General features: G+C 38.3%; 2 protein-coding genes across 3 annotated transcripts; one reads left to right on the top strand and one right to left on the bottom strand.

Moving 5' to 3' along the window:
- Positions 1-5,602: 5,602 nt before the first annotated feature.
- On the top strand, positions 5,603-13,412 carry LOC135597281 (folate-binding protein 1-like). Its single transcript, XM_065090028.1, has 4 exons — positions 5,603-5,759; positions 11,378-11,736; positions 12,063-12,397; positions 13,044-13,412. The coding sequence occupies exons 1-4, from the start codon at positions 5,669-5,671 to the stop codon at positions 13,147-13,149; spliced, it is 891 nt and encodes a 296-aa protein (XP_064946100.1). The 5' UTR covers positions 5,603-5,668; the 3' UTR covers positions 13,150-13,412.
- Positions 13,413-14,274: 862 nt separating this feature from the next.
- Positions 14,275-24,082, bottom strand: LOC103971444 (U1 small nuclear ribonucleoprotein A). 2 transcript variants are annotated; one of them, XM_009385464.3, is made up of 5 exons: positions 23,910-24,082; positions 22,766-22,938; positions 15,547-15,640; positions 15,265-15,359; positions 14,275-14,722 (listed from the first exon to the last, which is right to left on the bottom strand). In XM_009385464.3, the coding sequence occupies exons 1-5, from the start codon at positions 24,004-24,006 to the stop codon at positions 14,429-14,431; spliced, it is 753 nt and encodes a 250-aa protein (XP_009383739.2). In that variant the 5' UTR covers positions 24,007-24,082; the 3' UTR covers positions 14,275-14,428. The 2 variants fall into 2 exon arrangements, with proteins under 2 accessions (XP_009383739.2, XP_009383740.2); XM_009385465.3 differs by having other exon boundaries at positions 15,265-15,356.
- Positions 24,083-24,440: the final 358 nt, after the last annotated feature.

The raw sequence follows: 24,440 nt of genomic DNA, 5'->3' as shown, positions 1-24,440 counted from the left end.
TTCTCTTTAGATGTGCAAGAAAATAAACAAGTTTTTGCATTTTCTTGACATTTCAAGCTAGCAATTATCGGTGATGTTCAAGATAGCAATTTCTTCTCTTTTGTAATTTTTGCCTTTTTCTTGAATTGTGCTAGCAATCTATCTCCCCCTTTGTCATTGTCAAAAAGAAGGGAAAAACCCTTTACATCAATTTCTAAATCATGACAAAGATAAGTAATCATTCTTATTTGTGCATCATTATAGTTTCAATGCACAAATTCATTAACATTACATTTCATTTTTTTTATGCACAATACCGAAAAATCAATCATCATCATGAACATATCAAACATGATATTCAAGCATTCATGATATATCATTTTGGCAACATGATCATAGATATTCAAACGATGGTATCTAAATGTCAGAATTCATTACATCCTATTATGTATGATCATTGACTCCTCATTTGTATTTCATGCTTTATTTCATTTCATCTCATAAGGAATATCAAGAAGAGTTATTGGATGATGAGATAAATATTTTATGAATACACGGAATATCATAAGTGTTTCATGTATTCATATTATCACATGAAGCATATTATCATTTTTAAGATTCATAACATGAATAACGTTATTACTATTTCATCAAAATCAATTTCGAGATTCACACAATATCATGAAATCATTAATCTCGATAAGATGGGAAAAGCATTTTCTTTTTAAGTGATTCTTTTAACACATCATAAAAAACTCATTCATAATTCAAGTGATTTACAAGATATCATAAATGAATTTATCACTTGTATTTCATCAAAATCGAGAACTCTAGAGATAGAAAATGATTGAAGCATTTAACATGATTGAAGCATGATTCATATTTAAAGTGTATCTTATGTCGTAAATACGAATCAACCATTTGTCAAATCTGAAATCATCCTCAAAATTACATTCAATGAATTTATGTATGACAAGCATAGATTTATTGAAAAATCAATAAGATAGAGGATTACATTTCAAGTGTTCATTAATTGTAGCATTTCATCATATGGTAAGATATCAATGCGTAAAACTGTGAAGCGAGATTTTGTTTGATATCTTGATACAGGGCATGATGTACACATTTCGAATATTTTAGCAAGTGTAGCATTGCATCACATGGTAAGATATCAGCTCGTATGATGCAAATTTTTGTTTGATATCTTGATACATGGCATATAGCAATGATAGCAATCATATATTTCTTGGTGATGCAAGCATGGGATAATCATAGCATAGTGTTTATAGCATCAATTCATATATTTCTCCCCTTTTTTAAGTGTTTCATTTTAAGTGATCGATTTCATGTTAGCATGCCTTTTCATTTATGTCAAATGAAAACATGCATCAACGTTTAGGATCGTAAAATGAATTTCATCATAAAACCATCAATCACAAAAATCATCATGTATAACTTTAAAATCTCATGCATAAAATCGTCAAATCATAGTATCAAAACTTTAATATTTTCATTGCAACATTAAGCAAGGTTTCATTGAACATAATTTTGAATGATTCTTATAAATGCCTAAAACTTCTTTAGTTTTAATTTATATGATTGACTTTATAATAGCATGCTCAACTCTTTATTCTTATGTCAAAACCATACATCATATTTAACAAACAAAGACAATGAAAAATATCAAGCCTTCTAGACAAAAGCCATGTATCGTCTGAAAAGCAATATGAAAATCATCAAAATATACATTCTTGCTTCTCAAGCACATAAATAAGATTTAATCTCACTAGGTGTACAATCATTAGATTTATATCTTGCATTAACATAAGACATGCAATTTTCATTTTCATTTTCAAAATTACAAGCATGATCATATTTTTGCATTTTCATTATTAAATTATTAAAAATGTAATTTTCAAGAAAATTTAAAGAAAAAGAAAAATGCATCATGAAAAACATCATGTAATTTCGAAGTAAATTAAAGGCATTTTGATTACCTCAGCGTCGAAAGGCGTAAAGGCGTAGTTTGCCACCTCGCCTTTGTTGATTTTCTTCTCGTCTTCAGAGGAGCTCGATTCATCCCAATTTTTGTTCTTCTTCTTGCGTTCAAAGCAAGTAGTTCCGTTCTTTTTACTTTTTAATTTTTGTTTCATTTGTAGTTTAAGTTCACCATCACTTGAGCTTATGCTCGAGTGGTCTTCAAATGTTCTATGTCCCCAATCCTTCCTGTTTTTTGGAAGGTGGTTCTCAAGTTCTTCACGTGCATTGCACGTCATTTCATATATGATCAAGGAACCAATTAGTTCTTCAAGTGGAAATTGGTTCAAGTTTTTCGATTCTTGAATAGCAGTTACTTTTGAATCCCAAGGTTTAGAAAGTGAGCGCAAAATCTTGTTTACGAGTTCAAAATCCGAAAAACATTTTCCAAAAGCTCTTAAACTATTGACGACATCCGTGAAACGGGTGTACATGTCGCCTATAGTCTCGCTTGGTTGCATTCGAAAAAGCTCAAAATCATGCAATAAAATGTTAACTTTCGAGTCTTTGACTCTACTAGTTCCCTCGTGCGTGATTTCAAGTGTTCGCCAAATGTCAAAAGTCGTTTCGCACGTAGAAATCTGATTGAACTCATTTTTGTCCAAAGCGCAAAATAAGGCATTCATAGCCTTTGCGTTTAAAGAAAAATACTTCTTCTCCAAATCCGACCATTCGTTCATCGGTTTAGAGGGAAGTTGAAAATCGTTTTCAACGATATTCCATAAATCCAAATTCAAAGAAATCAAGAAAACTCTCATTCGAGTTTTCCAATAAGTGTAGTCCAATCCGTTAAACAACGGTGGACGAAAGACCGATAAGCCCTCTTGAAAGCCATGAAGAGCCATTTCTCTCGGGTGTAAATCTGAAATGCGAAATACCCCGCTCTGATACCAATTGTTAGGATCGAGAGCACTAAGAGGGGGGGGGGGGGGGGGGGGGGTGAATTAGTGCAGCGGAAAACTTTCTACGATTAAAATCAAAAGCTGCATTCGAACGATAAAAACAACTTCTGTATGAAAGTTGATACTAAGCAAGGTTAAAGTCAAACTATGCAGGCAGTTTGCAGCTATGATGAAAACCATAATATCGACGCAAACTGAAATCCGGCGTTCGTACGAAGAAACTAATTTATGTCTAAATGCTGATTCGTAAATCACTTGATGAGACAAGACGCAGTTTAAGCAGGAGTATAAAGGCAGTGTGCAGTTATGGTAAAGCTCAAAATGTAAACGCAATCTGCAATATGACGATCATACGAAAAAGCAGATTTACGTCTGAACCTTGAAACTCGTTCATAAAATCGCAGAGGGCAGTAAGCTATTGAGAAGTTTGCAGTGAAGGTAAAATGCTCAAAGGAAATGCAAACCGAGATTTAGAGTGGTTCGGTCAATCTTGACCTACTCCACTTTTGGCTTCCTCCACCGACGAGGTCACCGACGTCAACTAGAGGCCTTCCTTCAATAGGCGAAGGCCAACCACCCTCTTACAGATTCACTCCTTTTGACGGGCTTAGGAGACAATCCTTACAGAAGTTTTCTCTCCTCTCTTTACAACTCAAACTTGAAGAATAGAAAGAGGAGAGCTAGCAGTTTTGAGCTCTAAGAAACACAGAAAGACAGCAAGATTTCAAGTGTATGTTCTTTTCTTTCAGTGCTGAATGGGTGGGGTACTTATAGGCCCCAACCCAGTTCAAATTTGGAGCTCAAATATGTCAATTCCCTGAATTCCGGGATCAGGCGGTTGCACCTTCTGACTGGGGCGGTTGCACCGCCTGGCAGAGCTCGAAGACTGAGCCTCTGGGCGGTGCCACCTCTGTCAGGGGCGGTTGCACCTCTCTGCCAGAGCTCGAAGACCGAGCTCAGGCGGTTGCACCGCCTGACTGGAGAGGTTGCACCACCTGGCAGAGCTCGAAACTTGAGCTCTGGCGGTGCTACCTCTTGACAAAAGAGGTTGCACCGCCCAGTCTCGCTCGGAGACTGAGCCCGGGGCGGTGCCACCTCTTGGCTGGGGCGGTTGCACCGCCCAGTCTCGCTGGGAGACATATCTTGGGCGGTGCTACCTCCCTGCCTGGGCGGTTGCACCTCCCACAGCAACCTGGGTCCGAATGGGTTGATCCATTCGGCCCAATTTGAGTTCTTCAAGGGCCCAATTGCCCCAAGATTAAGCTAATGGGATCACCTCCCATTTCTAACTTAATCGATGTGCTAACTACGATTATTTCCTAAGACAAATTCTGCAGCTTGCTCCGGTGCGTCAATCGCTTCTTCCGGCGAGTTTCCGACGAACTTCCGTCGATCATCCGACGAACCCTCGGTGATGCTCCTGCAGACTTCTGGCAAACTCCTGGACTTGCGACGATCCACTTGGCAAGTTCCGATGAGCTCCTTTGGCAAGCTTCTGGACTTCTCGGATTTGTTCCCGCAAAACCTCCGACGACTGTCCGAACTTCCGTCAAGCTCTCGAACTCCCAACGTGATCATTGTCATGACTCCGGCGCAACTCCTGCTGCATGTCTTACTTTCATCGTAGTTAATCCTGCACATGTAAAACAAAACTTCGATCGAGACAATTAATCCTAAGCAATTAACCAAGTTGTCCGGCATGTCATTGGTCCCTCGACGCTTCGTCCAATTCTTCGGCGCATCGTCCTTTCCTGCGGCCTATTGCCCAATCGGCCAGTTGGCTCCGCAATTCTGATATCCTTGGCACAATACCCGCTCTTCTTGGCCCGATGCCCGAGTCCATGGCCCGAAGCCTTCTGTCGATACGTTGACCGATCCACCGGCCCGACGTCCAATCTTCTGACATGTTCCTTCGGCACAACATGATTTTCCTGCTTTAATTGTCTCATCCGGATCGAAGCATCCTGCGTCACTTAAAACGCAGATTAAATCATAAACATATATCAAGTAGTTTCATCATCAAAATACGAGATTCAACAATATATACATATATATATATGTATATGTATATGTATATGTATACATATACATATACATATATATATGTATATGTATATGTATACATATACATATACATATATATGTATATGTATATGTATACATATACATATATATGTATATGTATATGTATATGTATACATATACATATATATGTATATGTATATATATACATATACATATATATATATATATATATATATATATATATATATATGTATATGTATATATACATATACATATGTATATATATACATATACATATATATATATATATATATATACTTTCTCTCAAGTCCTTGCTATTGTTTTATGCATCTACTTCTTTGTCTTCTTCCACTCTTGAACACTTCTTTTTTACTTTTCTCATATTTGTAGAATGTAACTGCTGTTGCAATAATCATAACATGTTTGGCATTTTGACAGACTTTGGGAGGCCGATTTATATTAATCAATTCGGATCTCACAACAGAGATGAGACATTAGGTGGAGTTACTAAAACAAAGTTTGACAAACCGCACTAAAAATCGAAGTCGAGCCACCGTAAAACTAGGTTCGCGTCGACTCGGCCGAACTAAATTGTAATCGGGTCGGGTATCTCGGCCTACGCCATCCGACCCGTTACCGCACCTGGCGACTTCCTACCATCGAATGATCCTTTCCGAAGCCGGAACGCGCCGTCACACGGAGGGATGGGAGAGGGAATGGGTTGCGGCGAGTCGGCGTCACTGCTTCTGCTGCTCCTCCTCGTCTTCATCAACAGTGCGATTCCGATCGCCGCTGGTAAGATCCCGTCCGAGTCCTTCGTAGGCTCCCTAAATCGCTAAAACCCTTTTTCTTGAAATGTCTTGCATCTCGAATTGGAAAATTGGAGTTCAATGAGCTTCTTGGATTCGATCTTGACCCCATTTTCGATTTTTCCTTCGTTATCTGAATGCTTCTTGGACCAATACGTGGGTGTTTGGATCATCTTGGGTGTTCTTTGCTCTCTTGATCTTCGTGGCGGTCGCTATCTTGATCCAGGCGTTTGGTCAACAAAGCATGACTTTGATTCGATGATGTACTGTCTTGGTGGTCTTCGCCTTCGTTCACTGCGATTCGTTTATTGAATATTGGTTCTCGTAGGTTATTCATTGGATCTTGGCTTTTGTTCTGCAAGGGGATTCATTAGGTTTGGTCGAGAAATCTTGATTCTTTTCGTGTCTTGATTTTCGTGATGGTCGGCACGAGAACTTATGGGTTTGATCAAGAGCACTTTAGTCTGATTTGATGATGTATCATCTTGATGCTCTTGGCGTTTGTTTTATTATGGAATGGGTTCTTGTGGACCCTCTAAATGGGGTTGCTAAGGGGGATCATATAGGAGTTCATTGAAAATAGGTAAAACCTAAGCTTTTGGAACCCTCTGCACCTTAATTTCTTTGTTTAGGGTTTTCAGTAGCCACGTCCCCATGTAGATGAGCTCTTGCTGCAGTCTGTGAAATTGTTACTACTGCTGACTCCTCCAGCGGGAGCTTGGCCTCCCAAGGAAGAGGAGGAAGAAAAGATTTTCAAGGGACGATGAATAGAAGCAAAAAAGGAGACAATAATTTGAATGCACAGATGATGTGAAATACCTTAGAGTAAATAATTCTGTAGCCACATGATGATGCAACTTCTAATTATTAGTTTTCCTATGTGTCTTGATTGCCAATTATCTGACCATATGGCTTACACATCAACCAGCTTCGACATGAAGATGTTGTCTCCCGCTGATTTGTTGAACTTGATGTTATCCAAAGCAACTGCTCCCAAATATTCAATTTTGTGGAACTCATCGATAAATTTCTCACTTTCTCGGCTGATAACAACTGCCTTTTCTTGATGTTGATGAGATAAATATCCACAATATAAAACTCTACATGTTTCTCTAATTTCAGTAAGACCTACTTTGTGGATCCATGGACTAATTGTTAGATTCCAGTTCATGATTTTCTCCCTTATTGTGTAGCCTTGGTTCTGCAAGGTGAGTGCTATGTTATATTAACAAAGTAGTGTTTGACAGTTACAAACATAACAGTTCAGCAGGCATGTAGAATACCTGCATCATAAGCTGGTCTTGGTCGGTTTCCTGTTATGACAAGGGTTGCAGCCTACCATCACATATGGAAGACACTAGTGTATCTCAAACCTAGACTATCACTGTGAGTTACTTCTGTGCATTAATAAAAAAAATCATGAAGTAGGACTTCTGGATCTTGTGACATGTTCTTCATGATTTCATTGGTCAACTTTGTGTCATTAAGTTGCTTGTTGATGCATGTATGTATTTTAGGCATAGGCATTTGTGTGGTGTGCCATCATCTGCAGAGCTGGTCCAGTTACATATGTGATATAGCATGCGCTCTTACGATGTACCTTTTATGGGGACTCCTTTAATAGGGACATTGGATCCAATTGGTAGCCTCATTGCTATGCATCTCAAGGTAGCTGCTTTAGCATGTACCTGAATCAAAATTGTGTCTTAAGTAAAAAACCGATCACTTGTACACAACTTTGTTAAATGGAATTTTATATTGAACAAGCCAAATGATTCTTGAAATTCTAAATGTCATAGTTCAATGCCTACCTTACACAACAGGGTTAAGATTTAGCAAGCACTTGGAGTCTAATATTTGTCCCAAAAATAGATCTCTTCTTGAATGGAAACTTATGCTTATTAGCTTTGATGTCAAACAAACCACTTCTTATCTGAAGTTCAGAGTCTGAACTAATTCAGGTGTTCATGACACATCCGAAACATATTATTCACGAAAGAACTGAGATTGCTCTATTCTTTTGTTCATAGTATGTCTTCTATGATACCTAGTTGTTCCATCTTATCTTCTGGTTTCCATGTGGCCAAGAGGGTAATGAATTTTATGGATATGACAGGATACTTTGTCATCTTGATTCATGAGTAAAGGTTCATTGAATGTCCATTATTATAGATTTCTGTTTTCAGGTACATGTTTGTCCAACTAAGTCCAAAAACATAACTAGGTGTAGCTATAAATTAATTTACTTTCTTCACATAGAAAGTGGTTGAATCTTGTATGATTTCTATGGTTGAATCTAATACGATATCATGTAATTTGGATGATGGATAAAATTTGGAGCAATTTTTAGTTCCATTCATGTATAAATACCTGATTTAAATTTATTTTGTGCTTAGCTTAATATAGCTTAGCATTGTTATCAAAATTTAGTTTCAGCTTCCTTCATAGGTAGAAGTTGGACTATATGTATGGCCAATCAATTCCTATTGAAGATATGCTAAAGCAAAATTAAACTTGAAAACCTCTTGTATTCACTATTTTCCAGATTAGATGCAACTTTAGGAAACTTTTTCTCCCTCATAATGAACCCTCTAGTTTTAGGGTATTAAGATCCTCAAGGTCTTGGATTTTTAGATGTGGTTTTACTGTTGCTATTAAGCTTAATGTTATTCATAAATCTGTGACATATAGATGTATTAAACATACATATGTACATACATAAAACAGTCTATATTTCTGCTTTGTGAATGCTGTTATACCATCTGATAAAAACACAAAGATGTCTTAATTACATGAACTTTGACATCAGAATTTCTAAATGCCGTAGACCATGTTAGAGTTGATAATGAAGTGGCTTGTTTGACATCAAAGCACATATTATTCATGACAGAACTGAGGTTGTTCTATTATGTTTTACATAGTATATCTTATATGATATCTAGTTGTCCCATCATACCTTCCGGTTTCATGTGTCCAAAGTGGATAATAAATTTTGCAGATACGACATGATTTCATGTCATTTTGATTCATGAGTAAAGGGTCATTGAATGCCCATCACTGTAGATTCCTTCTTTTCAGGTACATGTTTGTCCAACTAAGTCCAAAAGCATAACTAGGTGTCGTTATATATTAATTTACTTTCTTGCCTTAGATAACGGTTGAATCTACTACAATATAATGTAATTTGGAAGATGCATAAAATTTGCAGCTGTTTTTAGTTTCATTCATGTATAAGTACCTGATTTAAATTTATTTGGTGCTTATTTTATTAATGCTTAGCATTGTTTTCAAAATTTAGTTTCATCTTTCTCCACGGGTGGTGGTTGGACTTTATGTATGGCCTATTAATGCCTATTGAAGATATGCCAAAGCAAAATTAAACTGAAAATCTTGTGTGCACTATTTTCCAGATTACATGCAACTTTAGGATTTTTTTTCTTCCTTGTTATGAACTCTCTAGTTTTAGGGTATTAAGATCATTAAGGTTTTGGTTTTGTAGATTTGGTTCTAATGTTGCTATTAAGCATAATGTTATTCAAACATCTGAGAGATGCAGACTTACTAAACATACATATGTACATATACATAAAATAGTCTAAACCTATAGCTTTTATACCATGTAATAAACATACAAGGATGTCTTAATCACATGAACTTTTGACTTTAAAATTTCAGTGTACATCATGCTGTAGTTGATATTGGATTCAAAACCTTCATGATTGAGTTTAAATGGTAGGATTGAGGCCTTCAAAGCTTGGTGGTGGTGTGAGGAAGTTCCGAAAGCATTATTATTAAACCATTTTTTAAAGATTAGTAAAATTATAAAAAATGAGGAGAAATTTAAAAAATTTAAAGAATTTTAAAAAGCGGCTAAAAGAGCTGTTAGTAGAATAAGATATATAGCTTATGATAATTTTTATAACAAATTAGGAGAAGAAGATATATATTGAATTACGAAAGCCAGAAAAAGAAAGTGTAAATATTTAGGTAATATTAGATGCATTAAAGATTAAGGTATAAAATACTTGTTAATGATAACGAAGTTAAGGAAAGATGGAGAAGTTCTTTTTATAAATTATTTGATGAACATTCCATAAATGATTTAGCTTTAGGTTGTTCGTAAGATTAGAGCTAGTGAAATTAGAGCTAGTGAAGTAAAAGATGCTAAAAAAGAAAGTGAAAATCGCTATGAGTGTGGACCAGTTGGTATCCCTATTGAGTTTTGAAAAAGTTTAAGAGACCAGAGAGTAGATTGGTTAACTAGCTTATTTAATAAAATTATGAGATTCAACAAGATGTCTTATGAATGGAGAGAGTCTTTTAGTGTCAATTTATAACAATAAGGTTGACATATAAAACTTTTTAAATTATAGAGAAGCTAAAATCATGAATCATATTATGAAACTTTAAAAAAGAATTATCGAAATTAAGATAAGGCTCAAAATAAATATCTCTGAAAATCAGTTTGGTTTTATACTTGAAAGATCAACAATAAAAGTTATTTATTTATTAAGACAACTAATGAAAAAGTATAGAGAAAAAAGATTTGCATGTGATTTTTATTGATCTGAAGAAAGCCTACGATAGAGTTTCTAGAGATTTATTGTGATGTTATTATACTGATGTATAATAACATCACAATAAATCTAAGTCCTAATAATATTATATTGATGTATCCACTAATTATACTGATGTTATTAAGGTTTAATCTAAGTCCTAATAATATTAATATTATCTCATCTAAATTCTAAGTCTTCCTTTCCATCATATTCTTAAAAATTCTTATATTATTATTTTTAAAATTCCACCATCTAGTCCTAATAGATTTTTTTTTTCTTTTTCTTCTTTCATTTTCTATAATAAATATCTAATACCATCAATATCATCAATCTATGTTGATTGGTCAAGCTTTCGCCATATATAATTTTAGGGTTTACAACCAAAACAAACTCAATTGACTTAATATAATCATTCTAACCTGATCATGTACTCAGCATGATTGAAGTCTAATCTAGCTAAACCAACTTCTCAATACATAATAAAGAACTCTGAATAAGCAGAAAATTGAAAATGATTACGAGAGTCAAACAGATAGAATCTAAACACAAATTTGATCTCAACTTAAACCAAACAAATCCATAGACTCTCATCAGAAGCTGGTCAGTGGTGATGCTGTAGTCTTTACAGTAAGCTTTAGACAAAAATTTCGGAAATTGCAAGTGTTTGAATTTTTGGGAAAGCTATACGTAAAGGGGCAAAAAGCTTTTAGGGTACTTTATTTAATTTGGCTTCTATCCTACTCTGGCTTCTGTATATATGTCTAAGAGTCTTTCTAGAAGTGGAAGTAGTTTTAGAGATAGGATTCTTAGCTGCATCAGCAAGTTTGGTATACCATTTACTACTTTGCCCTTTTAGTCAGTTAATTCCTTTTGCAGCCAAGTTTGCCTTCTCTTGGAAGTGATTGGTAATTAATTTAATGTTTGTTAATGTGATTCATAAAGATGAACATTCTTGAAAATCTGTTGCACATACAGATAGTTGATTGTGAGTGGTATGCATGATTGAATAGTAACATGAAGTGATATTTAGTTCATTTCAATACAGGTCAATCGAGTGGACTGTGTGTTTCTCCTGGTGGCCGCTTCCCAGCATTTTCAACTGATGGTAAACCTCCCAGAAAAGTAAACAAGGGACCTAAGGATCTTACATTGTGTAGAATATTTCGCCAAAATACATGTTGTGATGTGGCCCAAACATATCCTGCTTTACTACTGATAAGAAGACTGGCTTCTGCTGGAGAAGGCAGCCAAGAATGTTTGCATTTGTGGGAACTGTTGGAGTGCTCTATCTGTGATCCACGTATCGGTGTTCAGCCTGGACCACCTATAGTTTGTGCCTCTTTCTGTGATATGGTTTTTCAGGCATGCTCGAGTGCATATTTTTCCATTGATGCCAAGACTCAGGTAATTTTTCGAGTTAATGTTGTTTTATTTTAGTTGATGTTAGGCGAATTCCCTTGTTCCTTCATCTCTTTCAGCTAATTTTCGCAAATGCATTAAATATTTTCTTTGGGAAGCTGAGAAGCATTATGCTTCTTCTAGTTATATAATATCAAAAGTTTGCGTAATTATTCAGACATGTCAGTAGTTAATAAGAGATGTTAAAATGAGCACATTCTTTCTGGTTCTGAGACCGTGACCATGTTTTCTTTTATGCCAATGTAATTGCATTACTTGCAACATTCAGCTTTCAGTCACTTTGTTATTCATTTTGTTTCCTTCTTCATCAGGCTTTGTCACCTTGTGGCTTAAGCGACACTATTTGTGGTAGAGCTACAGAATGGGCCTCTAATGGTACAGAGCTCTGCCACTTTGCAGGTTTCGCTGTTCAGCCAGATAGGCAAAGCATAGAGGGACATGATGAGCCATTTTGCTATGGAGGAAAAGCAAGTCTAGAATCTATTTCCCATTCATGGAAATCTCCACAATCTAGATCACGGTCAAGAACTTCAAACTTATGGGTGCTTGAAGATTTTCAGCAATGGGTGAGAGACATGCCAATCAGTGAAAAAGTTTTTTGGGCTGTAGGAGGGATGGTTCTTACTGCAGGACTTCTTCTAATAAGGTTAGTCTTATACCAGATACCGTGTAATGATTGGAAAGAATAGATTTTAGATCATCTGTTTGTAGCTTTCTGACATGTTCTTTGGCAAAAGAATTGTCTTTCTTTAGTCCAACTACTGCCAATGCTTTAATCAAAAATTTTATTTGGGGCAGTTTATTTAATCGAAAGTACTTTTGAGGAAAGTATTTGGTGGTTCATTGGAAATAGATCGATTGGAACGTGCAAGTGAAACTCTGGAAGGTCTGGAATTGGGGAAAGTGAAGTTCAGTGGAGTCCTAAGTTATTTACAGGATTGGAAAGGAGGGATTAGTTATTTGATTTGACTTGGGGGCACTCGACTCTGCCAGACTTTTGGATAACCAAACACACAGAGGCTAGGGTCTTTTAGTCTTCTACACAAAGTCCCGGTTAAGATTTTAATCATGCTGTTTTCATTAGCGTGACATGGTGGCCTATATGACCGTGGAATGGAGTATATGACCATCTTAGTTTTGAGTTTCTGAATGGTTGCTAGATATTCTTGTTATGTGATTAACTTTGGTTTGCAGTAGGTATTTATATTAAGCCCGAATTAATATTAAGCATTTGGTTTACAGTAGGTATTTATTGCACATTTGAGGTTCTGAATTATTTATTGCTCCTACAGCAAGAGAAAGGGCTACTCGCACCGACATAAGCAAGCAGCCATCCGTCGCACTGCTAAAAGGCTAGAAGCACGGATCAACCAGCAGTCCTCAACTACAAGGAAATAGGTAGTATCAGTTGGATCTACCCATTATTGTGCAGTGATTTTGCAATGACATGTTTTATAACGGGTTGCATCTTTATCGTGCCATGTACTGGTTGATTATCCTTCTCACTTTTTAGACTCTTACGCTCAGGCTCAACAGTTGTAGGATGTAGTCAGGTCAGGCATAGGATGTCGGTGGAGTTGTAATCATTTTAAGCGTTGCACCCTCTCATATGAATTGTGGGGCTTGTTCCTTACCAAATTCAGCAGCGGATTTTTTTTTTGTGTTTGTTAGTTTTGCATGACGTCGATTAGCCATGCTATTGTGCTTGTTGTGGCCCTTTGCAGTGTCCTACCATGCACGTAGGTTTGCAATTGTGCTTGTTGTGGCCCTTTGCAGTGTCCTACCATGCACGTAGGTTTGCAATTGTGCTTGTTGTGGCCCTTTGCAGTGTCCTAAGATGTTAGGATGGCTAAATGGGAAAAAGCCTTTGCATTGGTCAACGTAGGTTTATGTTAATTATAGATTATCCCTTATTATTAACTATATAGTTATGAGAGTGAAATATTTAGATTTATTTATTTTAATATTATTAATTTTATTAATGAAAATATAAAAAATAAAAAGTAAAAGATAATTTTAATATTTTAGTTGTTGGTAATAGATGATGACGTCATTGGGGATTATAGGTAGTTGTTGTAGATGATGAGAGTAGTGATAAGAGGTGAGTATCATTTTATATTTACGTTGATGTTGATGCAATTGTTGGACAATGAAAGGGTCGCTAATATATATGTGTCGATGTATATACATTGTTATATATCATCATTTTTAAATGTAGAGATCATATTAAAACAAATTATCTTAAATCTTTAGATTTATAGAGGATAAATCTACGTATAATTAGCCTTAGGTTTGTCTGATTTTGCTGACATAATTAAAATAGGGTACCCCATATTTTGGTTGAATGAACGAACAGTTTGTCCCAAATAAAAAATGGTGCACTTGAGAAAGGGGTCATTTTCAATCTTTGCTCCCTTTTCTCGAGCTGCAAGAAAATGCGGTGTGCTCTCTCCCCAGAAAATGCAGTGTTCACCCAGCAACGAGGGCCTGTTTTTTTCAGAGTTATGAAGAGGGATTCCGGTCTTGAGAAGAATAACTAATAAGAAATCACATCTCAAGCACAAACAAAATCGAAACATTGTTGACACAAACTGCGAGCGAGCAAAACATCACCGGGAAAAAAGGTATCGAGGATCAGAAGGTATCAGGGAAAAAAGTAATCTGCCAAACAAGCAGGCTACTTCTTAGCGTATGTGATGAGCATGGGGTTCTGCTGCGTGATCTTGAAGCCCTGAAGCCCTTGCATAGCCACCGTAGACTGCATCTCATCCCCATACTCCACGAAAGCAATCCCTGGCTTTGCTTCCACCATCCGCACCTCCTTGAATCCGGGATATTGACAGAACAGCATCTGCAGCATCATTGGCGTTGTCTCATGGGGGAGGTTCTGAACAAACAGAATATTATTGGGCAGGGCTGGTGTTTCCGGCAGCATGGACTTGGCCCCTCCACCGTAAGCCATTTGAGCCAGCTGAAAGGTTTCACAATGTAAATTATTACGTCACATATAGGAGAAGACACCACAACCATAGGTACTACTACTCCGAAGGAAGTGAAACCTAAACGTATTACGTCAATATAGGATCTAGTAGAGAACTCATGTATGTAATCTTACTTCCTGCAAACACATCACTCGAACCCTGATCACCATATTGCAAAAGGAGCAGCCTCAGCATGATGCCAAAGCGCACACACTATTGGCAACACTAAAATAAGTGTATCTAAATTAATTACAGCTAATTAATTACCAAACAAACTTCCTCACTACACATCACAAATCAGGCTAATCATGCAAATTCTAATATTTTGGTGGGGTGACATAATCACAAAGAATAGGCAAGAGCTGAAGAACTTTCAAAGGTACGTTGATAAAGTCCTTTGAGAGAAGACCATGTTTAATGCAACACTTGCAACTGTAATGCAAAGCTACTGGGTCCCATGACCTAGGATTTACATGAGGTAATATGCCATTGTAAAAAAGAAGAAAGTAGAGATATGAAACACAATGCTTACCGGTGGTACAGCTCCATAGGCACCAGAATAACCAGAATTTATCCCTGTCCCAGCTTGATTAGCATCATGGTGTTGCTCCCGCTTCTTTCTGTCTGCTGCATCACATGAAACCCAGATACATCGTCTTATAGATTACACACAATAGCAAACACAAAGAGGTGCAAATTACGAGGCCACAAAAACGAAAATATCCCCAAATTCAGTCACCAAATCAAATAATATATGATGATTGGCTGCACAAGGATCGAGAAATCAAGGGAAAGAAGATAATTTTAATTCTACCTCTCTCATCATGCCTCTTCCGTCTTTCTCGAGGGGTAAAAGTTCCATCAGCCTTTGAAATTATGTCTGACTTCGTCTTTGCATACTGAATTCTCTGATTTCTCAGAAAATAAGTTGGTCAATTGCAAACATGAGAAGCATTTGTTACAAGGGGCAAGGGTACTCTCAAAGTTCAATACTGAATTACAACTTTACAGAGATCACTTCATGCCACATAAATAAATAAGATGCTCCATCAGACTGTATATTAAACTAATGCCACAAAAGCTTTGCTTGCTCTGGAATATGTACTAATCAGCAATATATAAAAATATCTTATAAATGCGGGCTATGTTACAAACATGAAATTACAAAGAATTTGTTCAACATTTTGAACATGAATGATGTATGAAAATAAGGAAGATTCAAGGGGAATATCTGTGTCTACAAAGCTTCGTATATGTCTTGGAAATAACATATTAACCAAAATGTTCTTCACATGGTGCAAAATTGGACTGCTACAAGCAAAATTCCAAATACAATATAATTGAGTGTAGCAGTACTGCAGTAGTAAATTTCTGAGAGGCTACAGATCTCAGTTATCAAACTGATACGAGTGGCATCAAAATAACAAAGATCTGATGCAGATAAGCATTTGAAAAATAACAACACATTGGCAGATACCACAATTACAATCAACAAAAATAATTACATATTTTAGCCAAGGAATGGCAACCCTTTCCTTCCCTTTTTTATGAATGATGAAAGAGTGCTATCTCCAGTACAGAAGGAATTCCACATGTTCTCTTATTGATTGCTGATCTAAGAAGCAACCAAGCATTTATGGCTCTGCACTATTCATCTCGACGAATCTCATAAACCAGTACAAAAGGGGCAGCCATGTAAACAAGTACAATGCTAATGAATATGGGGCCCACAAAGCTTTGTTTGTCTACAAGATTATCCTACATGCACGGCTAATTTGAGGGTCCAAAACCATCAGCTCTAGAAATAATGAAATGATTATGAATGATGATCTCAGTATCAGGTTAAATTGCAACAGACTGAAAATATGAGTTTCCCTTAACCTTGGTTTAAAAAGCCCATCATAAGGTTGATAACAGAAAATTCACTTGTCACAGCTACAAACACTAGATGAGACTAAGTATACATGTTTTAAGTTTTATGTTACAATTATCTCATTATACCTCAGATGCTGGCTAAGGAGTCATTCAAGGAAGTGATAGCAAAGCACAATAATTTATCATAGATACTATACAGTTAAAAAATCCCTCTATAAATTTAAACAAAGAATCGTTGACCTTCACTGGCAGTAATACTAACTCATAAATATTAAATACTTTTCCTAACAAGATAAGCATCATTTGACACACACCTTTTTCCTCCACCTAATCATCATAACTTGCTTCCAAAGTAAACCACCTTAATCCAATATCATATATTCTTTCTTAGAAGTTGGTTTCATCACTCACCATTTAAATCGATATTGAAATCACTGGAACTAAATTTAATGCAGAAGATGTTACCACCTTGTCAAACAATATGGGTTAACCATACCAGAAATACCTCCAAATGTACTAAATATTTCGAATAACGAAAAAAATCATAAAGATGTAAAGATGTTTGGTCAATTCTTTCCTTGCCCTCCACCTAACCATCAAGTGTCAATCAGAAAAATAAATTTATGTAGCCTTAATCCTACATTCACAGCAAAATAGAAGGAAAATTATGATATGATTATTCTGTTGTCATAGGAGAAGAAATTATTCAAAACACAGAAACTAATATTGTTATTGAATTATTCAAATTCATTATACTTTTTCAATATCCCCATCGAACCCCACGAAAATATTAGGAGTCAGACTATCCTTCCTCTCCTCCCACATGAGCCTATATCCTTGCACCTCTCATTTCACTCCACTGCTTTTTATTTTGTTATTTACCCTTGCAAATTTCAACCTTTTTATTTTAGTGATGCAATTTAGAAAAATGAGATTGACAGAGACAAAGGCACTTTGCTAGCCAGTAATATGCTTTAAGACCTTAGCTACCACATGTACAAGGTATGAATTCATGAATATCCACTCGAGATGTCTTTACATCTAAAACCTTAAGTTCCATAAAGATGGTTTTCATTTATCAACTGTGTTGTACACAACAGCATCAACAAGAAGTCATTATATCCCAACAACAAGCCATAATGCCATCTGTGGTACTCTGGAATAAAAAAAGCTGATATTTTCATGAAACTATTTCTCATGGGAACTAGAAAAAAAAAAACACATTGACTCAGCAAGCATATCATGACTATAGCAGTTTCATTTTAATTATAGGTTATAATCCGTCGCATCCATCTACAACAACATGCCAATGTTAAACCTATGACCCCTCTCTAAAAGAGGTCTATGCTCACATTATAATTTTGCGAGGCATGATAACATGGTCCATCCATACTGTCACGGACAAAACTGTAAACGGGGTGTTTGATGTAATGCCCATGTATGTCCGTCCGTACCTTTTAGTTTTGATCATGCTTTGCACAGCATGTAAATGGCTGATAGTAGGCTTCGCAGCCCCATTTTCTTTGGTTTTGGTGGTAGTCTTAAGCTTGCAAACAAAGGTTGTGTCATATGGGCACTTGTAGGGATTTTGGTCTGTAGTGGACCATCTTGGACCCTTTGTTGTGCGACTGTTCAAAGCTTATAAAGTCTATAATTTGCATCGGCTATGAAGTGTTTGCTGAAATGATTGCCTGTGGATCCCGAGTAAAATGCTTTCTCTAACCTGTTTTCTCTTTTGTAGATCCTAAGGGACCATAAAAGGTTTCGAGGGGGGGGAGGGCTGACCTTTACGAATGGACACACAAGGGTGTCGCACGACTTAAGCAAAACCAGCTAAGTCCGTGATATATTGTATCAAAGCAGGACAAGCATACATAGAAACACTTGGCATGCAAATGTGGGGGACTTAATGGGGCTGCGTTGAGGGCAGCCAACACACGCGACCATTTAGGGGAAACGACATAGAGATGTAGGGAAAAGGAGTCGCTCAGAAGAGCGAGCATTTGAGATTGACATTCAGAGGAATGGCCAACCCTTCGCGTAAGAGGCACCACGAGGACAAGCAAGCTGGAAAGAATGTGTGTGCACAAAGGTTGGGATGGTTAAGTTCGAGCTACAACTCCACATTAGCAACCATACTTGATGGTGCTCAAAGCAAGCGAGGCGCTTGGTGATAAGACCGTGCAAAGTGGAATGGATTGTTCAATGACCGAAAGAGTTATGCAAAGCTCATAGAGATGAGTGGAATTGCTAACTCGAAGAATTCGATACTCATGCAAGGACTTGTATGCGAACGATGAAATGTTCGTGGCCATCCCAAGGCAACCGAAACTCGACGTCATAGAGCATTGAAACTTTCTCTTCGGCATGAGAAGGATACGTTCGTAGGAGGCTGATGTGTGCAGTGAGTTCAACATGTTGCTAGGCCTCAAGGGGTGCAACAGGGGCTGTATTGGTGAGGAGTCACAATCTAGCAAGTGCATTTGCAGGGATAAAACAATGCACAGTTTGTTCAGCAAGACGGAGTAGTCCAAGGGGATGGTGGTCTCCGAAACTTCCATAGGGAAGGATGCGAAGAGAGAAGTTGCTCCAATGCGACAAATACCTTAGAGGGATAAGTCTCGATTCTCCAAAGGGAGAATCATGTGCAATGGACTACACATGTTGAATAGGAGTACCTTAAGACAACAACCCCACAAAGCTCAACGGACCGAGCGAGTGGCGAGGAGTTATCGCATGATCTCGAATGAGGTAATGTATTGATGGATGCATTGTGAGATCAAGTAGGGGAGCGACCCAAGACAACACAAAATGAAATACACTTAGAGCTGATATGGAGATCGGACTCAACGGAGGGTTGATCCGTGCAATGGTGGGTGTGAGGGCCACCATCAACTCAATGCATATCGAGGAGTAGAGCAACTTGGGTGTAACTTGGTGAAGTACCCAAGCTGCATGAAGGAAGTCGGCATAGAAGATAAAATATGGAGCGAAGGCATGAAGCTTTCCTTAGATAGAGGTCAAGGACATGAACTCTTCTAGAGGTAAGAGCAGGATCATGTCATTCTATGGGTCCGTCATTCTGATGGAGCGGACTCATCCTGCATGGTGCCAAAGACGAAGGGAGCGTCGAGGTACGTGCACCTTATCTCGGAGAAGCATTTGACGGAGGAACCAAGGCAACTCAACTTGCGGAGGCGAAGTTAGGTTCGGAAGGCCTTGGCATGGGACAAGAGGACACAGAGGCGGGTACTCTTGAAGAATACGCCATAGTGCTGTCATTCAAGTTGCCATTAAGGAAGCGGTGCGTAGCGACGATTGTGCTGGTAGGGGCAGAGGCCCAAGATCCAAACAATGGTGCACTAATTTCAACGAAGTCAGTGGATTTCGAGAGCTACTAGGCGATAGACCGTCGTAGAGCTATGCTTCGTCTGGGTGTGACCCGAGAGCGGGTGAACGAAAGTTGATTGCTAATGGACCGAACATAATCGAAGGTGGAAGAGGTCTTGCGATGTGTTGGCAAAGGCCACATATGGAGGGATCACAATCTGAGTTCATCCCACAATGATCAGAATGCAATATAGATGTCACCAGGTGGCAACATGATACAACGGATCGTGGTGGAACAATTCGTGGCAATACGATACATATGAAACTAATCCCGCGAGGGACTAAATCATATAAAGGTATGATCGGGAGCCATTGAGAGCTCCACTTCAGTGAACAACATGACGGCAAGAAAGGCTATGGATTTAAGAAGTGAATGCTATGGTATCGTAGAGGCGAGTCTTTCGTGCGTGCATCGAATTTTGTATCAGATAAAAGTCTTGGTCATCAGCATATGGGGGCTATGTATCACCGAGGGAGAATATCGAATGCAAGTACTAGTGAGTCTTATGGGGGGGGGGACTTGATCATGTAAAGGTATGATTGGAGTGGCTAGAGAGTTGGACTGCTCAAGAGCTCATATTTGATTAAGGGAGCCCGGCAAGTCAAAGGACAAGGCCGAGTAAACGAACATCGCTATCAATGAAGCTAAGGAGAACAGAATCGGTACGAACCCTACAACAAGATGGCGGTAGTTATGCATAGGAGATACATGCTATCTTTCCATCGACTAAGGGGAACTGCTCAGAGAACACAGAGGTGTTGAAGTAAGTGGTCGAAAGGGGCGAGAAAGCGACGACGAGTCCAGAAGAACTTAGCTACCCAAAACCAAGCATCGATTAAAATGGAGGTAGACTCGAAAGAAGGCCACAATGCCATAGAGGTAGATCTACCAATCGCGAAGAAAGGGACACAGATGCGAGGCGATGAATAATAGGGTCGTGGGCATGGCAACGCTATGGTACCGCAAAGACGGGGCTTCCGTGAAGTCATCGATCCCTTGTTCTCTTAGATGGAGAGTGCTTGGTCGTGAAAGGGGCCAAGGAGGTGGAGAATGTAAAGGCAAACTCCAAATAACAAGACAAGGCTAAAGAGCAAAGGCTAAGGAACTTCATAAGACCAATGTCAACGAGCTTATCATCAAGATAGCCGAAAGTGAAGGACTTCGGGTCGATGCAAGAGTGCTCAACCAAGAAACGAAGCATGCAGTACGCGGTGCTATACCTTTGCAACTCAGAGGAATAGGCGGCAAAAATAATGGAGATACGGTACAATCCCAGAGACAACCAAAACTATTAGAGACTTGCTCCAAGTTGGGATGAAAACTTCTTGCATTCCAAAAGTTCGATGACATTGAGAAGATGAATCACAGTAGCTAACTCGACACAAGGTATGTAAATACTTCAGGTGCTTCAAAAGTATGAGCAAAAAAGCGGCGAAGGCTAGTAACCAACTCGATGCATGGAGTACAACCCTCGAGGAAGCAAGCGAAGTCAAGTAACATTTGTCTTTTGAACTCTTAAGAGAATGAGTGAAACCGAGTACCTCAATTCTCTTATCTATCCAGCAGAGGAGCTCTGCACCGGTTCAAAGACTCTTTGAAGAAACCTAATGGAAGACAGTAGTTATCAAATTCTGACCAATAGTGATCAATGCTACTGAGAGTAGATTATCCGTTTCATTTCCCAACAGAATGTCAATCGAAAGCGGAAGTGATGCAAACCTACTTGGAAGTGACGACTAAGTGGAAGAAGAATCGATGGACAAATTTTACAGAGGAAGGACCCAAAAAATTTAAGGTCTGCGAAGCGATGCTCGTTAAAGCTCCAACAAGCATCCACCTAATTCAAGCGACATGAGGCATTTGAGGGACTAAAACATATTAAGGATGATCTTTTCCTTCATCCGAGAGATCCATAAGAAACAACAGGGATCAGCACAACTCAACCGACCCCACACTAGAGCCAGAGTCATTGGCAAGTTAAAGCAGCATGGCGAATCAAAGTTCGACTACTCAACAACAATAGCGGAATCCAGTTGAGAATCAAGAGGCGCATTACAACTGGAGAAAAAGATTAAAAACTTAGCAAAGGCGAAGAGATGCAGCGTCTGCAAAGGCTTCGACGAGGACGTCGGAGGAATAAGTGGGGGAGAATGTCACGAACAAAACTGTAAACGGGGTGTTTGATGTAATGCTCATGTATGCCCATATCTTTCGGTTTTGTTCATGCTTTGCACAGCATATAAAGGACTGATAGTAGGCTTAGCAACCCCATTTTCTTTTGTTTTGGTGGTTGTCTTAGGCTTACAAACAAAGATTGTGTCATATGGGGATTTCAATCTGTAGTTAACAATTTTAGACCCTTTGTTGTATGACCGTTCAGAGCTTGTAAAGTTTGTTTATATTGAATATGAAGCGTTTGCTGAAATGATTACTTGTAAATATCGAGTGAAACACTTTCTCTAACCCATTTTTTCTTTTGTAGGTCCTAAGGGACTATAGGAGTTTTCGAGGAAACTGACCTTGGCAGATGGACACACAAGGGCACCGTACGACTTAGGCAAAACTAGCTAAGTGCATGATAATACAGTGCTTAAATATGTAGCTATTTAAAATCACAAAAGTTGAAGCATTAATTATAAAATGTTTATCACAATTAATTCAGGACATTGCAGAAAGCTTTCCCCAGGTGCAAATGACAAGAAATTCCTGACAGACATTCAAATTCACAGAAGTTCCATACAGGCAACTTGAGGCATTAAAAGCTTACCATAGGCTTATCATAAAAAGGAAATCCTTGCATTCGTTTAAGTGCCTCAGTTGCTGATGAAACATCCTCAAAGACTACCCACGCTTGCCCTTTGTGTTTCAATGTCTTAAAAGCAAGAACCTCCAATATCTTCCCAAACTGGGAGAAAACAGCATGCAGAGACTTCTTGAGTTCTAGAATGGAATAAGAAGTTGAATTAGCTCTTGTAACCAGCTATTATAATCAAACTAGAAAAAGAAAAAGGACAAGCAGATTTACAGCAGTAGCTTGCAAAATTATGATATGGGAAACATCAATTAATGCGAATTAGCATAACAACATTTGGTTGCTGGCTTCTCTTCAATGCTCGCTATGAACAATGGAAATACTACTCAAGAATCAGAAACAAACCAAGTGCTGCTATTTAATATTCAGTTAAAAGTAGTAAATTGTAACATAACGCCAAGTGAATTGTTGTACAAGTGAATTGTTGTACAAATGACGCCAAGTGAGAGATTTAACAGACAGAGGTGTGATAAGCATAAATCTATAAAGAACAAAGAGAAGAAGGATTTTGCCTCGCTATGATCGTAATTTGACTGACTGGACGGGAGCTAACCTAGCGTTAAAAGAGGAAGAGATCTTGATGAACAGGTTCAAGAAATCATACAGATTACTCGGAAATTCTAAGCGTCGTTTCCAAGGTTTGTGAGAAAGGGAGAGAGCGCAGCAAAAAACTCGAAAAAAGACGAAAATTAAAGATGTTAGGAAAACAAGAAGGCGTCAAGAACTCCAGTTAGGGTTGGCGGTAAATTAGGGTTAAGAGGACAATATAACACGCCTTAATGAGCATGCATCGCTAGTTCCAAGCACCAAAAGCAAGATAGAAAGATCCAAAGAACCCTACCGAAGCGCACGCATCCTTTCTAGGTTTTACAGTGCAAAAAAAGAATAGAAAACAACAACCCGTCAAGAACTCCAGGGAGGAAGAAACAAACAGAACGAAGAGACGTGGACAGGCAAGAACCCGAGAAAGAAAGAACGAAGAGAATGGGGCAAGCAAGAACTCATCGTCCTATGTTCATGCAACAGACCAAAAAAGGAACAGGAACGAAGAGCAGGAGGAAAACAAGAACTGGTGCTTCTAGGGTTCACGATAAATCACCGTCGAGCTTGATCTTCTCGTTGAGGTTGTTGATGTAGATGGTCATGTTGGGTGGAACCGTCGGAGTCTCCCCGCCTCCGCCGCCATCGGTGCTCATCTCTCTCGATTTCTCTCTCTCTCCCTCCGCACTCTAAGCGGGACACGTTTTGGGAGCCCAACTGGAGAAGCGGTGATCACCGAGTGAGTTAGTCGAACCGTTCCTTAGACCGCACGACTCCGAACAAAGATAGGTCGCCACGTGTGCTCCCGTCTCACACCGCGTTAGGGCGTTCGGTTTCCTCTAAAGATCGGTCACTTGTCGTCCGATCCGATGGTCATGTTATGATGATGAAATCGGAAGCGCACGATCCTGTGGAATCACCTTGTGCAAATTTTTATCCGACCCCTTTTGAAGTAAAGACATTAATTTGGCTCGTCAGCTACAAATGCAGTAAATTAAAATACCATTTAACTTGGACAAGCCAGCTAAATCCATGACACGTATCATGAATTGAATGGTTATTAATTACCATATATTCGTAATTATTAATT

This window comes from Musa acuminata, chromosome BXJ1-11 (genome assembly GCF_036884655.1).
Source record: "Musa acuminata AAA Group cultivar baxijiao chromosome BXJ1-11, Cavendish_Baxijiao_AAA, whole genome shotgun sequence".
NCBI classification, from domain to species: Eukaryota; Viridiplantae; Streptophyta; class Magnoliopsida; order Zingiberales; family Musaceae; genus Musa; species Musa acuminata.
Note: the sequence above shows the minus strand (reverse complement) of the source record. Positions and strands in the feature narration are given on the sequence as shown.

What these genes read in the sequence shown, in the direction of transcription:
- LOC135597281 (XM_065090028.1), top strand. Translation starts at nt 5,669, where the DNA reads ATGGGAGAGGGAATGGGTTGCGGCGAGTCGGCGTCACTGCTTCTGCTG. An exon ending in TGCGATTCCGATCGCCGCTG is followed by an intron (nt 5,760 to 11,377) that starts GTAAGATCCCGT and finishes ATTTCAATACAG; the next exon opens with GTCAATCGAGTGGACTGTGT. An exon ending in GCAGGACTTCTTCTAATAAG is followed by an intron (nt 12,398 to 13,043) that starts GTTAGTCTTATA and finishes TTGCTCCTACAG; the next exon opens with CAAGAGAAAGGGCTACTCGC.
- LOC103971444 (XM_009385464.3), bottom strand. Translation starts at nt 24,006, where the DNA reads ATGAGCACCGATGGCGGCGGAGGCGGGGAGACTCCGACGGTTCCACCC. An exon ending in CGAGAAGATCAAGCTCGACG is followed by an intron (nt 22,939 to 23,909) that starts GTGATTTATCGT and finishes ATTCCATTCTAG; the next exon opens with AACTCAAGAAGTCTCTGCAT. An exon ending in CCTATGGAGCTGTACCACCG is followed by an intron (nt 14,723 to 15,264) that starts GTAAGCATTGTG and finishes GAAACCTTTCAG; the next exon opens with CTGGCTCAAATGGCTTACGG.